The sequence below is a fragment of the Pelobates fuscus genome, chromosome 7 (genome assembly GCF_036172605.1).
Source record: "Pelobates fuscus isolate aPelFus1 chromosome 7, aPelFus1.pri, whole genome shotgun sequence".
Lineage (NCBI taxonomy): Eukaryota > Metazoa > Chordata > Amphibia > Anura > Pelobatidae > Pelobates > Pelobates fuscus.
The window spans coordinates 156,920,320-156,937,767 of NC_086323.1; the positions used below are offsets into that span (position 1 = coordinate 156,920,320).

A 17,448-nucleotide genomic window follows, 5' to 3' on the forward strand; every position below is an offset into this window, starting at 1 on the left:
AGAAGTGCTTGGGCTATGGTCACGTGTTTTGCTGTACAAAGGATCTGAAGACACAATTTGATGCCTGTTATTATAGCAACCCCTCCACCCCCCATTTATATTCACAATAGCCTGACATCTTTTATAATCATGTAATAAGGTAGCTTCCAGAATGGTAATGTCAAATAATTACATTTTCCCATAAGCAGACAGAATTCAGCTCTCTCATTTCTTGTAATCTACTTTTGAACTCGCTTAAGAAGTTACAGGTTTTTGATTTCAAAGTTCTAGAAGTAGCAGGTTATACAAAGTGCACTTTTAATCACCGTTCTTCATAATTAATGACTTTCCTTCCTACCGATGCGGTTGACTCTACAACTGTGCTTTAAAATCGATGAATCAATGAGTCACATTTACTTTTAGGTCCTTCTGTAAGTGGCTATCCATAGATTTTAGTTAAAATTGATAATCATGGAAGGGGAGGGGGGTTAAGAATACATACGCTTTAAATAATTGCCCTTCAACTTCTGAAAGGACAACTTTAGGAATATAAACAGATTTAACCAAGACAATCATTGATTTTAGAGAGATTTTAACCAAAAGCAGATTATTTTTGATACCATGGGACTTTTTTTTCGATTTTAGGAGCTTAGTTTGTAGAGCTTTAACCCCATAAGGACCAGCTACATTATAAACACCCTACACTGAATAGTGCTGGGTTTTGTTTTTTTATACATGCATAGAATATTACTGCTTCTAAATGGTTACTCCAACCAGAACCAATGTTCTAATAAAGCAATGTTTTTGGTTTTGGACGTGTGCCTTCTTGTTAAAAAAAATTAAAGAAACAAAGCTAAAACTTAGCTACAATCTCATACAAAGGTTCTTCTAGTAGCTTGATCCTTTATGAGTGATCATATCTTCCCAGGTGTCTCTATTAAAGGACAGTCCACATGGTAAGCCCAAATTATTCTGTACCTCTTTTCTATTCTACTGTCCCTCTTCACCATATTGTTGTGTATCAGCAAGAAATGTGCTGGAGAAATCAGCCTGTGTAAATAAGATACATTGTTCTAAATAAAATTTTAGCTGCAAAAATGTTTATTAGTCAGTTATCCAATATGTCTAAAGTAGCTACATTTCCTGACTGATCACTAAAATGAAAAAAAAAAGTGTACCTAATTGTCCTATATCGACTGTTGGTAAGGATGTCTGGGAGAATGGTCTGAGGGGAGCTCTTGTGTAGCATAAGAGGGTGTAATGCTTGAGAATTAAGGTGGAACACAACTGCAGATTTTAGTGAGAAAAAAATGAACGATAAGTCCAGCAAGCAGAAAAGTAGGTGACTAACTTTAAATTTTATCTTTAGCTGTTCTATTTGCTTGCAAATCTCTTCTTGCCAGTTTGCACAGTTGTAAAGCATACTAGCAAAATAAAGTCCAGCAAGAGTAGGTAGTAGAAGCAACACAGTTCAGGATTAAAGTCCTTGAAAAACAAAAAAAAAAAGACGAAAAAAATGATGATACTTATTGTGACAGACCTCCGTGTCACTGGATTTTATAGCTCGTTTGATCCCTTTCGCCTGTTTGTTCGGTGAAATACATCCCCTACTTATTTCCACTTTGCCCAGTTCAAATACCGACCAATCTACCTAACGACCGACCACCCAGGTGCGGAGTGTGCCACTTGTTGACCCCATTAACCTTACTAACACCTCTGAAAACTGCAAGCACCTCAACGTTCTAAACGGTCGGCTGGGTGGTCGTCGTTCGTATGTGCGAACACGTGGCGGTGGCCACCTTGGAACACGAACACAGCCACAGTTTTGGTGGTCGAGTGTATGGAACTAAAATTGGATGCTCGACAGCGTGAACACCGCTAGGACTTCCGTACGCCAATATGTTCGCCACCATTCATCTGAACGAACCGGCATTCAGTAAAAACATTAGTCGAATGACCAATACTCTGGAAATGTATTCACAAACTGATTTGTATGTAAAACTGTGAGTTTGATCTTCCCGAAATAGACAGACCGCACAGCCTGATTTCGGGCAGGTGTCTCATGTGCGGTTGGTCTAAACTATACCCCAGTGACTTACAGTTTGAAGTGGGTGATCCTTTAACAAGCCAGGTTAATTGGGGTTGGAGAGAACAGCATAAACTTTTAAACAGTCTGAGATTTGAGGGCAGTAGGAGTAAGGGAAATCCTTATAACTTAAAGAGGATTGTTTCACAATTAGTTGTAGGAGAGCTTATACCGTCACAAAATACACACGGGACTTCAAATTAACTAAGCACTGTGTGGTGCGGCTTCTCTACAGGTGTGGGAAGATCGCACCATAGAGGTGAGTGGAACTTCTGTCCTTCTTTACCCGGAAGTACACCGAGGGACCGAGGGCGAGGGTAAGGCAATACCGGACTGAGGGGATCATTTAAGGTCGTTAGTCTGGGTCCTTAACTATCACCACCAGCTCCAATATGTGAGAATTCCAGAGCACCTACTACACATTATCATCAAGTGCCTTAAGCAACTTTTTTTTTTTTTTACCGAACTAGCATTCGCCAGGCATCAAAGACCTTTAAATCTGTATGTTGAACATTTCACACTGAAACACTGCACATGCAAACTGCAAGCACCATAACCACCTCAAATCACTGAAGTGATCATGGTGTTTGGAGTAACCCTTTAAGAAATTGATATGCTCAATTGTGATTCCAAAGAAGTTCACCTTTAAAATAACTTCAATAAAACACAAAATATGTACTGTATTGGCAAATACTCAAGTTTATTTACTAACTATGGGTTTTAGTGAATTAACCCCTAAGGATCAAGGGTGTTCTGAGATATGGTATGTTTGTGACTTTTGCCATGAGTTCATTCTTCCACAATTTCCCCCTTCCTAAGTGCACGCATAAATGTTCTAGATAATTTTTTAAATAGTGCTTTTTGTTATTACCCTATTAGCTTATAAAATTATATAGAACATTGAATATGAATAAATAAAATGTAATCAGGTTTCCATTTAATAATTTCTGCACACCAAGTGCAAAAAGAAAAATAACTCAAAATAGATTTACTAATTAGTTTGGAGTGTTAAAATGCCCAATTTGTCTAGGAATTTAATTAATGTTTACAAGTTAAAATATATCAAGGAGTTAATTAAAGCTAAACATTTGCAAAATTTGGCTTGCTGCGATTACAACCACAAAATCAAAATCCGCTACACAAAAGTATTTTGACACTTTTCATTTAACCATTTTAGATCAGCAGGTAATATGTAATTCTGTGTTTTCGTTTTGTGGGGGATTTCACAGATTTATATTCTACAAATATGTTATCAAGTACAATGATATCTCCACATGTATTCCTTTTACTGAAATTTAAGGGACTGCAGGGTCAAATGTCAGACATGTCCAAACTTTGACATATTTCTTTCCTTACGTACAATGGACATGATTGGGAAAGTGACACTGCCTGTGTCACTGTACTGAGTAGCATCAAACACTGGTGCTATTTCTAAACCTAACCCTGCCTCTAACCATAACACCAACCCTAAAACTACCCCTACCCCTAACTATTTGTACTGATATCAGCAGAGGATTTCCCAGGCCTGCTCACCAACATACACTCTAGGAATCTACAATCTAGGAATTTCACAGAGTTTACACCCAGACCACTTCAGCTCAATGAAGTGGTCTGGGTGCCAGGTCCCTCTAGTTTTAACCCTGCAGCTGAAAACATTTCCCTGAGAGTTAATCCAGCCTCTAGTGTCTGTCTCACTGACAGCCGCTAGAGGCGCTTCCACGATTCTCACTGTGAAAATCACAGTGAGAAGACGCTGGACGTACATGGAAAGCATTGAGCTGTTTGAATGCGTGCGGCTCTTGTCGTGCATGCGCTTTTAGAGCTGACGTCGGCAGGGGAAGGCGAGAAAGGTAAGTGGCTGAAGAGGTTTAAACCCCTTCTCACCGTTCATGTGTTGCTTCTTTTTGTGCCTTTGCCAGCATTCAAGCTCCTACTTCCACAAACTTGTGTGTGCTGGTTTGCTAGATGCATCTAAATTCCAGTTACAGTGAAATTACTGCTGGCAAACTCACAACACATAACTAAAGTCTAATTGCACTTTGGCCAAATCATACATTAAATCTCATTTTCATTAGGTTAACTTACTTTGTTCTATTTTTAAACGGGATGAAAGTTTGAAAGTCTTGCTGTATCGTAAGCCTAGAACATTGATGCAAAGATTATTCATCCAGTTCGAGACCACTGCTTTGTATAATAAATATGAATTGGTGTGGGTCGAGGCCAATCATAGCAGTACACCTTTACACGTTGCTTTGCCACACATGCTTTTAAAGCATCATGGGAGGTGTAGTTCTACAAAACCCAGTGGCGGCCTTGGTGTGTTGTAATGAATTCTTAATCCTATTACTCTGTTAAATTTTAATTGCCAAGTTTATTGCCTGCTGCAATAAACCAGAAACCATTCAGTTTTGTCACAGAAAGGAAGAGCAAATGGAGTAAAGCTCCTGTGATTTTCTGCAGGCAGTTTGGACAGATTAGTATCATGGGAGTCGTACTCCACATTGTCATCCTCTTGATTACAGCTTTAGCAACTCGTTTTGCAATGAGCAGCAGAATACGGAACACGGGGTTCAATGTGACACTGCGAAACGAGTGGAGAGATCTCCATATATAACCCAGACTGTGACAGCAAGGTGTATACGAACAAGTGCAGTAATCCCGATAATGGCCATCTACCCATTGATCTTGTCATTCTTTATACACTCCAGAGCACCCAGAGAGCAAAAAAAAAAAAATGCCATTCAGCAGAGTGTCCACTGCAATTCAGACAAATTCATATAATCAGTGATTAACATCGACACTGTTGTTCTTGACCTACAAGATACAAAGTTTCTGCTTTCGGTAGTTCCACCGGTCCTGTGCCATTAATTTTATGAGTTCTTTATTACCCAAGCATGTACACTATCCTGCCAGCTTTTTAGTAAGTCCCACTCCACTCATTGACATTGCACATAACACCGATCACTTGTTGTGTCAAGAAAGGATTACTTTTCAGGTTGTTAACCTAGCAGAGGGAAAACGGTCATTTACTTTTTATTTTGGGGCTTGCGCTGCTTTAAAACTTACAGCTGTGGCCTAGATCATCAAGTTTCATTAAAATGAAAATAGATTTGCATCCACAAAATGTGCAGATGGCTTCCGGTAGAGGTTATGTTTAATGCACAGGTGTGCCAATGACATTGCCAGGAAACGTACAGAAACCAGGTTAAAGAAACTTTAGGCACCATAACAACTTCATCAGAATGAAGTTGCTATGGTGCAAGGATGCCCCAACATTGGCTTTGCTAAAAGGGTTAAATTATTAAATGAACACTATAGTCACCTAAATTACTTTAGCTAAATAAAGCAGTTTTAGTGTATAGATCATTCCCCTGCAATTTCACTGCTCAATTCACTGTCATTTAGGAGTTAAATCACTTTGTTTCTGTTTATGCAGCCCTAGTCACACCTCCCCTGGCTATGATTGACAGAGCCTGCATGAAAAAAAAATGGTTTCACTTTCAAACAGATGTAATTTACCTTAAATAATTGTATCTCAATCTCTAAATTGAACTTTAATTACATACAGGAGGCTATTGCAGGGTCTAGCAAGCCATTAACATAGTAGGGGATGAGAAAATCTCTTTACAGGAAGTGTTTTTGGAAGGCTGTGCAAGTCACATGCAGGGAGGTGTGACTAGGGTTCATAAACAAAGGGATTTAACTCCTAAATGGCAGAGGATTGAGCAGTGATGCTGCAGGGGCATGCTCTATACACCAAAACTGCTTCATTAAGCTAAAGTTGTTCAGGTGACTATAGTGTCCCTTTAAGGAATGGTTTAAACACAAATTGTTTAATCCATCTCCTTTCGGTCTGAGCCTCAGACAGCAGTGTTTGCTGATGGGCTGATATTTTTTGTGAATGGGCAGCTACTGATGCTGTGAACCAGCAGCAGGGACCTCCTGGCACTATAACAACTTAATTCTGTTTAAAGCTGTTATGGCGCCCAAAGTGTTTCTTTTAATGCCATGTGAAGAATACTCACAATACCCTGCTTCATACAGAAACTCACAGTGCATGGCATTTATTCTGTCTCGGCTGTCCTTTACAAAACAGCAAGTAAATTAAAATCATACTACTTCATCCACATATGCAAAAAAACAAAACAAAAAAGAAACAATAAAAACTGTATAGTGGTGCAAAGAGCTAATAAACTGTAAAAAAAAAAACATTTCCTGTAGGAAAACAAAAATGACCTTTTAAATGCAGTGATTACTTCCAAAAAATGATTAAAAAAAAATAAAATAAAACAAACAAACAAGACTTACAACCAGTCCATAAATATTGTTCTCATCAAACAGGCTCCGTCTGCCTGAAGCCAAAGAGCAGTCCGTCCAGCCAGCGACTGACACTTTCTGCTTCTGCAGTAACAGTACTCTTTTTCAATAAAGTGCTTTTATAGGAGATCATACCTTCCGGAGACAGCAGTATATGCTTTTACATCCATTTATTTTCCTTTGTCTTTTTGATCTACACCCAAAATAAAATCGTGTTCTATAAGAGGCGACTTGTGGTTATTACAGACTATTTATTTATTCTTCTCTCCTGAAGCAAGAATGATCTAGTTAGAGAATAAATTATCTAGAACTCACATTGGGAGGGCAGTAATAATGAAGGGAAATTATGATCAGTACCAATAAAAAGCCAATGGACATTTATCAGGTGATGCGGTCCTCCTGAATTTCTAATACCCTACACCAGGGGTGGGGAACCGTCGGCTCTCCAGATGTTTTGGACTACACCTCCCATGATGCTTTGCCAGCATCATGTGTGTAAGAGCATTATGGGGGATGTAGTCCACAGCATCTGGAGAGCCGAAGGTTGCCTATCCCTGGTATGCGGTTGCCACAGTTGAAAGATTAGAATAAATAGGAGAGGGAGAAAAATAGCAGAGATGTAAAGATATAGATAGCAGAGAGATGGAGGTGTTCGTATCTGCTCTTTAACTGCATTTACTACACTTTGGATAGTGGATATAGATCTGTTGAGTGTCTAGTGTGACCTGCATTATAGCTACATTCACTGCAACATCACGTACCCTTTTTCGGAGAAGAACATTTGAATGTTATAACTGCTGCAGGTTTGAGGGGACTGCAGCAGACACCATGTTCTCTTGCCAAATTTGTAAGGAATTACATATACAAGGAACAGAACAAGGTATCCATTTCTTCATGTCCTTTATGACAAGTGATGTTAAAGAAAAAAAAAATGCACATTCAATTATCACAAACGAAGGTCACAAATACAAGATGTAATATCTTCCTTGGGGTTAAAACATAAGGCACGCAAATTGTATAAAGACAGGGCCAAAATGCTCAACATGACAAGCTATTGTGATGAGATGCACACCGGATAACTTGTGTTGCAAGTACGGTAGTTTACGTGATATATCCAAGTCTTAATTCTTAATTTTCTGTGCCTGTCTCGCCACCATTCTCCATAATACAGGCTTTTCTGCCTTTTTATTTGGGTGGGGGGGGATGAATAAATATATGCATTATACAAGAGATTTTTATTTTATTTATTTTTTTATCACTGGTCACACATACAGGATACTTTTGTCTGTATGGAATAATGAAGTGTGATGTTATAGTGTGGTTGTGTTCAAATATAGGTTCACAATAAGTATGAGTATCACCCTTGGGCTTTGCATTCTCGTCAGAATAGTTAATTGCTCAACTGTAATACTAGGAGAGACCTATTAGTTCCTCTGATGGTCTCCCCAGGGTTCGACAGGATTGATTTGGATGTATGAGATGTCTTACTGAGCTGTCTCCCTCAGAGGACAGTTGAACTCTACAACTCCACTGGAAACTCTTACATTTTTATGTATTAATGATTGCCCTATAGCCAAAAAATCACCACAATTTTTCTGTAAGTATTGTTCCAATTTGTATGTCATTTAATGTTGTTTGCTCATTTGTTTCCAGTTCGCGTTTGTATATAAAAAAATAAATAAAATATATATATATATATATATATATATATATATATATATTTATATTAGTCCAGTGATGTAGATGTAAAAAAACAGATACAATTCATATCTTGTAATAACTTTGTATTGGACTAACAGAATTTTTTAATGGAAAGCTTTCGGGAGAACCTCCCTTTCTCAAGTCGCTTTAACCTCTGTATCACAACTCAACTTGATTCTATGTGTCGTCTTGCTCAGAAATGCTTCAGACTTGAGAAAGGGAGGTTCTCTCGAAAGCTTGTCATTAAAAAATTCCATTAGTCCAATAAAAAAAAGGTACTACAAGATACGAACCTTATCTGTTTTTTTATATATATACACACTTTTTTTTTTTTTTAAATGATTCACTGTAATTAAAGGACCACTATAGGCACCCAGACCACTTCAGCTTAATGAAGTGGTCTGGGTGCCAGGTCCAGCTAGGTTTAACCCTTTCTTCTATAAACATACCTATGGGTTAATCCAGCCTCTAGTGGCTGTCTCATTGACAGTCGCTAGAAGCGCTTCCGCGCTTCTCACTGTGATTTTCACAGTGAGAAGACGCCAGCGTCCGTAGGAAAGCATTGATAATGCTTTCCTATGGACTGGCTGAATGCGTGGGCGGCTCTTGCCGCGCATGCGCATTCAGCCGATGACGTCACTATGGAGGATGAGAGTTCCCCGCCCGGCGCTGGAGAAAGAGGTAAGTTTAACCCCTTCCTCTCCATCCAGCCCGGCAGGAGGGGGACCCTGAGGGTGGGGGCACCCTCAGGGGACTATAGTGCCAGGAAAAAGAGTATGTTTTCCTGGCACTATAGTGGTCCTTTAAAGCACATGAATCAAGCATTATGGTTTGATTATATATAATGATTTTAAATATTTTATCCAGACATACAATGGTGTTACATTTCTGTCTTTTTGTCAGTAATATAGTAATTTTATAGCATTGGTATTTTTTGTTGGGTGCTTATTTGCAACCCTTCATACATATCCATAGCAATAGTTTATACTTATTTTGCTACAGTGTATTTTGTTTTTTTATTTGTACTTTGTCGTTTTATTATACACTTTTCTTTTGATTCTATGTGATATTGTTATGTTGTATTTTAGAAGATACCGCTAATGGAAGTTACACATTTTACCGATATATTTTCTAATATATTTATTATAGCTCCACTTTTTATTTTATTACAGATGGGTTTGTGTTATATTACTACTGCTACTTTGCTTCTATATTGCTACGGTATCTACTTCCAAGGTTCTAGTACGAGATTTGCTTAAAAATGATTCCATGCAGCAGTGTTTCATGATGTTACCCATAAATTTACATTCCTCAAGGTTAATGAAGGGAAGATAAAAATGAAAATGTTGCCTTAGTAAGAGTCCCTTGTATATCAGTGCTCCTTATTTCAACAACTATTGTTCGACTAAATCGTATGCTTCTTCGCTAGTTCAAGCCCCAGAGACACTGATTTATCATTCCATATACCAATACTAGTTTCTCTATAAGCCGCCTCAACGTGTAATTTGTTTTGTAATACCCAACATTAATAATGTATATTATTTTGAGACGGAGAAGGGTTATATTAAAATGAAAAACAAAACAAAAAAAACATGCAGTTTTGCACACAATGATTTGAATAATCCTCGCTAGCCGTTTAATGACACCATATTGTAATATTTTCTTGCAATCTTAATTTCTGTTTTTTAGACAATAATGTTTGAACATGTGTAATCATTTAGATTTCAAAAGTAGCATTGTTATCTGGCAGTAACCACAAATATGGTTATAACTACTACTGTCAACACACATAAGACTACAACAGGCTTGGCATTGTGTAAAAACTATGCCTTTTTCTGTTACAGCTGGGGAAGTCGAAAATCCAGCATTTTTTGCAGCACTCAAAATCCACTAAGTAAGTCTTTTAAACACAGAACAACAGCTGAAAACCCATGTAATTAGTTACATTGTCGTTCTGCTCATTCTATGCAGCAGACAGTCTGCTATAACTCAATAACTAATTCCCCTTCATTAAAAAAATAAAAAATAAAAATATGGAAATATTAAAAAGTATAGAATACATTTATCAATATCAATGCACTCTAAGAAATTAACTGCAATATGTACTTAGTAGAGGCATGGATTATTTGTAATGAATTTATAGTTTTACTTTATTGTGAAACGCAAAATAGCATCCGATCTAGAAATGGTAAATTCTACCATTCATATTACAATAAATATTCCAGGTAAATGTTGATGTTCTGAAGACCTCCTTGACTTTATGAGCAATGTTCAGCGACTCTTACCAGGCAACACAATCTACCTATAACTTCAAGTTTTTATCTAACCATTCTTGCTGGTAAGCTCAGATAAATCATGGATGGATGTAAAATAATAGATGAAATTTTATCGGACTATTGGAATTAAAAGCTTTCGGGAGAACCTCCCTTTCTCTAGGCTAAAGCATTTGACTTGACTTGATTTCAAAAAGGGACGTTCTCCCAAAGGCTTTTAATTCCAATAGTTGAATAAACTGTACGATACGAATCTCATCTGTTATTTTACATCCGCATCACTGGACTAGTACAGCTACAATCTCTACTCCAACACCATCAGTAGTATTCACTAGAGGAATAATTCACAGTGAATTCCAAGAGAATTTACATTTAAAGCCAGAGTAGCAAAACTGAAAGCATAGCTGACTATATGTAACTTGAAAGTATGAATTATTTGGACTTAAAGGAGCACTATAGTGTCAGAAAAAAAAACAAAAAAAAACGTTTTCCTGACACTCTATAATCCTTAGGGTTCCCCCACCCTTACGGCCCCCCTCCCGGTGGGCTGAACAGGTTAAAACCCCTTCAGCCACTTACCTTTATCCAGCGCCGGGCTCCCTTGGCGCTGGTGATCTCTCCTCCCCCTACGACGTCAGCTCCCGAGTGGAGCCGAATGCGTATGCGTGGCCAGAGCCGCGCGCGCATTAAAAACGCCCATAGGCAAGCATTTCTCAATGCTTTCCTATGGACGTTCTGCATGCTTGATGTGATTTTCGCTTTGAGCGTCGGGGAAGCGCCTCTGGCAGCTGTCAGGAAGACAGCCACTAGAGGCTGGATTAACCCTGCAATGTAAACACAGCAGTTTCTCTGACTATAGTGGTCCTTTAAATAAAGCAGCTATTTAACATCATATTAAGCAAGCAAATAAAGTCAAAGTTTCACAGGGTTATTCAGTAAAGCAAAAAGTCAAGGTGAATTCAAAGTGAATTTTTTAAATCTAAGGTCAATATAGCCGAATGGAAAAAATTCTCAGTTATGCTTTCAGTTTGGATACTCTGCCCTTGAATTTGAAATACTCGGTCCTTCGGCTGGAATTTACATCAAGACAACAAAACATCGACAGTATTTCAAAACTGAAGTGCTTTGACAAACCTTGTGGGTTTTAGAATTATTATAATAGATGTGTTTACAGCACCCTACATGTTAAGGTAAGTGAATCCTTTCTTTTTAACATGTGTGTCCCATAAGTAAATCCATAGGTCGATTATACTTAGTCGGTGGAATTTGTACGCAATTAAATATAAACCAGTCGTTACATTTCAGTTATCACAATGAACCATATTTTTAGGTTATAAAAAAAACAGCCATTCTTTTGCACTAGGGTTACAGTTCAGAACAAATGCAGGCCACATCCGGCCATAGAAAAATGGAATAAAAATGGAAATGGAAAAAAAAAAAAAAAAAAAGAAGATTGGAGGAAATGGTATCAGGGTGAGAAATCAGTTTCAGCATCATAGATTGTCACAAAGAAGCTCACAGCTGGACATTTTGCAGTAATCAGAAGGACTCTTTAAGCCCTGGATGTAGTTTAAGTGATTGCCTTTTAAGAAAATAAGCATGTATATCATCTCTCACCTCAACAGGGAATCTTCTGCCATTAATGCTGTGCTCAGAGCCGGCTGATGCATTGCTTTGACCCCAGTGGAATTCTACTTTCTCTGCCTTAAACCTGCCTGGCAGCCCAGCACCGCTGATAAAATAATCATCTTTAAGAAGAATGGCAACTGTGTACAAATCAAAGGGAAAAAAAGTGTTAGTATTGGGGAATATAAATGCATTCTAGTCACTATTCACAAAGAAAAGAATTACACATTTTTAATTCTAGATAGAAATACACACACACACACACTATATATATATATATATATATATATATAATATATTCTATTATATTTAGGGGGTCTTGAATCTAAACATGGTGTGAAGCAATATATTATTAGGTATATATGTTTGTATTCCGAACGCTTTTTATATCTGATAAAAATGAAAGAACAAACAGCCATACTAATGCAAGAAGTGATTAAAAGAGAAACGATCAGAGCAGTATATTCACCATGTGACTGGTGATTAGGTACACACATCCCAAATGAACTTAATGTTTTTACATGTATAGATTGACAATAAATACAGACACAGAGACAGACACGTTGAGATAGACAGATAGACATATGTATAAATAGACAGACAGACAGATATTGATTTATAGACAGACAGAGACAGATAGATCGAGAGAGACAGGCATCTGTGTATATATTAGTTTAAAAAAAAAAAAAGTATATCATTGTCAGATCTTTAGAAAAGATTCCTGTAACTATTAATGTAATGCACGTATTTCAAGAACAAAGTTCATGCAATGGAGTAGAAATGCGTAAGAGTAACATTCATATAAAAAAAAAAAAAAATTGAGCAATTTAACCAGATAAGTGTCAACATAATAAGAAATGAAAAGGCTCTCTTTTGAATAAAACATGCAATAGTTTTTGACCGGGCTTTTCACACTGTACAATACCAGTATCTCATATCTTTAGGGTGAGCAATCTCTCAGTTCTTTCCACCCACACAGAATCTCCATTCTGTTCCCTTATCAAGCTCTCATCAGGGAGTCAAATGCTCTTCATGTTATAGAGAAGCAGATATTCTGCTATATATGCTAAACCTCTGGACAGACGACTGATCTGATAAGGTATATATAATTCCAGATTTCAGTCGGGATTTCATCTTACTTGAGGGGACAAACTGGATGTGTGTTGCAGACACAGAAGACATGCAGTATTGTTATTTAAATTAACTATTACTTTGGTAAAAATGTATTGTTTCAAGAAGAACCTTATATGAATAAAACTGGATTTAGTAACAAATACCAAAGGTATTGCAAGATGAATATAGCATTTTGATCTTGAGTTTTCCAATATCTCATACAGACAGATACTTTTGTATTATTTACCAACAGCATTGTTCAGAGAAATAGAACAATGTGTGTCAGAGGCTTCTATGTAGACCACATGCCATACACAGCAGCAGTTTTGTAGGGCCATGTTTGAGCCATTTGTGTCCCCTCCCCTTATCCACATGAATATGTACATAAATATAACTAGCCACACACAACCGTAGCCGAACACAAATATATACACAAACTGACATCCATACACACACACACACAAGTGCACAGACCTTCACAGACACACACACTTTGTAATTGTATTATCCCTTTCACTTTTACCACTGCTGCTGGTCATACTCCTAGAAAGAGAGTGTTGACAGTTGCCTTACTAAACCTGCTCTTCACTATCATGGCTTGTTTCCCTTAAAGTACACTTGGCTGATGGGCTCCTATTGACAACCACCATGAGAACCAATGTTTATAATGATCAAGCCTAGCTGCACCTTTTTTTTCTAATATTTATGATGTGTTCCAATACTTGCATACACTCTCTCGGTAACCTTTGTTAATTTTGAAAAAAACAATTCTAAAAAAAAAAAAAAAAAAAGAGTAGCTCTTATTCCTAGTGCTGGGAGGAGAATGAGAACGGGAAGGTGAGAGGCGGCCTTGCTAGGCCTGCAGTTGTACATTAGGCAGGCAGTTGAAGACATGATATGGCAACTCACCCTGGCATCCACAGCCCATTTTAATGTTTAGTCTACCAACTATTAAGTCACATTGGAGTCCTGGATGCCAGATCGACCGATGTTATTGCTCTACCACAGCGGTTCCCAAAATGTGTGGTGTGGCGCTCGTGCTCACAGGGATACCACGGAATGTGTCCCGGTGCTATGATTATAGCATCGGGGAAACATTACTGCTGAACAGGGGCCCGGTCGGGTGCCGCAATCCCTGTAATGTCGGCCGGCTGGAAGGAAGTGACAACCTGTCACTTCCTCCCAGCATCCTGCAGGGAGGCAGCTGCAACGTGAGGGTAGAGGAGCATGAAGAGCTCCAGACCTCTCACTCCCACAGCATCAGGACTCCATGCCACCATCCTGGCACGTGTGTGTGTGTGTCAGGGTGTGCATCTGTGTGTATGTGTTTGTATATATTATTTATGTCAGTGTGTTTGTGTCTGCGCACATATCTGTGTGTATGTGTCGGTGTCTATATGAATTTGTGTGTAGGTGTATTTATATGCATCCGTGTGTTAATGTGCATGAATATCTGTGTAAGTATGTATGTGCATACATCCAAGCAGTCAAACATCAGCACAACATACAAGCACACTCAATCTAACTAAAATATTACATACACACACCCCTGCATTCAAACTAAAAATATGTATGCAAACACAAATACTTCACACAAACGTACATCAGCATTTAAAAGTGAACATTACATTCAGACACACCCCTGCAATCAAACGCAAACATTACATACAAACACACCCCTGGTTTAAAACACACCCCTGTTTTAAAACACATTAAGCATATACAAGCACCCCTTCAAACACCAACACTGTACATTACACTATAGCGCCAGCAAATGCCGCAGCGCTGTACAGATAGGCAACCTAAACATTTTGACTTGGGGTGCCTTTGGAAAAAATATTGAAATATTAAGGGCGCCTTGAACCTAAAAAGTTTGGGAACCACTGCTCTACCAAACAGAGATGTCAGTGTCAAAGCCACTCCACTATGGCCCCCGCAGCCACACAGTTTTTTCAAAGTGTGGACCTGTTCAAAGTATTTGCCCTCTCACCATCTTATGAACAATATTTTATTTTTTAAATGAAAAAAAAAAACATTTTTCTTCCATGCCCAAGATTAACAAAAAAAGTAAAAGGATATAAAGGACTGATTTTTTTTTTATTTTTTATTTTTTTCAGGTCTACGGTCCAGAAACAGAAAGGGGATAGATAGTTGATGGAGTGCTATGGCACACTTTATAGAATAGGTGACTGAGAAAATGTTTTGTTCCAGATCCAGCAGTGAGTTCCTAGGTATGTGAATTTCATCGACCGGCATAGCTGTGGCATTTAACTTTATGCGGTCAGTATTGAGGTATAAAAGGTGATGTACAGTACTAAAGCTAGCTTTATCTATATATTTGCAAGCAATCCATATTTGCACAGCAGGTGCACTTTAACGACACCATAACAACTGCATTGTTGCTAGTCAAGGAGGGCTTCTATGGTGTAAAGTAATATACGACCAATTTATTTTCCAATATTATTTGTATCCTGGCTCACATAAAAACTAAGGCTGCCTGTATTTCTAGCAGAATATTTCACTTCATGGAAGATCAACTTGTACATCTCTGATAAGTTAAAATGCACAATGGGAATTTAATTGCATCATATAAATAGTTGATCAGCTGTAAATGATTCATCTTACCCTCTAAGGTCATTTTACTTGTTTTAGGATAAATAATTAAAAGTAACCACTAGAAAGATGTACAATCTCAAATCTTTTCCTAATTGTCCGTTTAACTATCCCATTTTGTGTTAATCTCCCAAAATTACTCCAGCTGCTTCTTTTAATAGTAATGATGGACGTTAAATAATTCCATCAGGCTGCCCCATAATCCCAAGTTTATTAAGGATACTCGTACTTTCATTACATTTTTCATATAGCACATATGCTTTTAAAGGATGACTCAGGGCACCGTAACATAAAGTTGCTATGAAGTTAGGAGGTCCCAGCTACCGAGTTTCTTGAAGATGTTAAACCGTTCATGAACACTTTAACCACATAGTCTTCAAGACTTCAAGACATAGTATTCCACACAATGTTGAGGCTTCGATATGTCTTGGACCGTGTGAAAAGGGTACTTCTCCAAGCACAATCGTTTTCTAGGAGTATTCTTAAAGGCACATTTCAAGCTGTGTAACCACTGTAAATTATCGTAGTGTTCATGATGCTATTCCATCCAAGTACCATAACTACGTTAGGTGGCTGTAGTAATTATGGTGCTAGCATGCTTATGGCCCTGTCCTCGGGTTCTGTGTCAATCAAGTCCAACAGTTGTTTTCAGCTTGTGGTGGATTTGTCTGCCAGGAGCCTGCCTCGTTGATATTCTATCAAGCACAAAACAGGAGTCTTTGGAAGATATCATCAAACCACAAGATCCTCAAAAGATTATCTTTGGCATATACAGTGATATGCAACAGGCATCTACTGCACATCTCACAAGAAGATACCACTGGTTGCCATATTTCTCTTGCAAAAGCTAATCGAAAATGGCAAGATGCGGAGGCAGAATCCACTGGAAGTGCCAATTATATCATAGCATTGGAATATCCGTTTTTATTGAGGCTTTTAGGTGTAGGTAGTATCTAATCGGTGGTGTTTCCCCTAACATAATGCTGAAGGTGGTCCATAGAAACACAATGGGCTACTAACAAGTCTAGTAGACATGTTTCAGTGCTGCCGCCCACCCCATATGTTCCCTATTAAAGGGTTAAAGGGTTAATATGTACACCTTTCTGCCTCAATATAGATTTTTCCTTTTAGCTCAAAGCAGCAAGGTGAATTGATAGTGTTGGACTCACCTAAGAGGTTTACCTTGACAGGTGAGCTTACACTTTAATGGCCATTGGAGTGATACTACAAACCTCCAGTTATTTAAATGTGCATAGGGATTTAGGATTATGCACAATTAACTTTTATTTTTGTCTATGTATAGAGGATGAATACTATAGTCATTTCTGCCGTCCAGGAGTAGTGGAAGTTTGAGCACATGGCTTAATTTTGTACGTTTGTAAATCTAGAAGAAGACCTTGTAGCATAATAATCTCTGCATCCAGTGCAGGCTACAACCAAAAAGTTCTTCCTCCAGGGATCACCCCAGAAAGTCAATGTATTATGGAGTACCCAACATATGTTCCTGTGAGAATCTGTATGTGAGGGATCTAGATAAATACAGAAAAAAAACTAACTGGAAACATGTTCTAGTTCTGTTATTTTTCCATCTAGGCTACATTGATCAATAGCTTGCAATACCTTTGTCAATTTGCCACTATCCATGGTTCACTGAATAACTAGCCATGGTTCACTGAATAACTCTTGCAAAAGTATTCACCCCCTTGGCACTTTTCGTGTTTTGTTGCCTCACAACCTAGA

At 38.1% G+C, this 17,448-nt stretch overlaps 1 protein-coding gene across 3 annotated transcripts in view; it reads right to left on the reverse strand.

Moving 5' to 3' along the window:
- Positions 1–17,448, reverse strand: part of PTPRG (protein tyrosine phosphatase receptor type G) — a 486,380-nt gene that overhangs the window by 231,891 nt on the left and 237,041 nt on the right. For all 3 annotated transcript variants that reach the window (XM_063426859.1, XM_063426861.1, XM_063426860.1), the window contains exon 4: positions 11,974–12,122. In XM_063426859.1, coding sequence (XP_063282929.1) covers positions 11,974–12,122 — 149 coding nt within the window. The remainder of the gene's footprint in view (positions 1–11,973; positions 12,123–17,448) is intronic.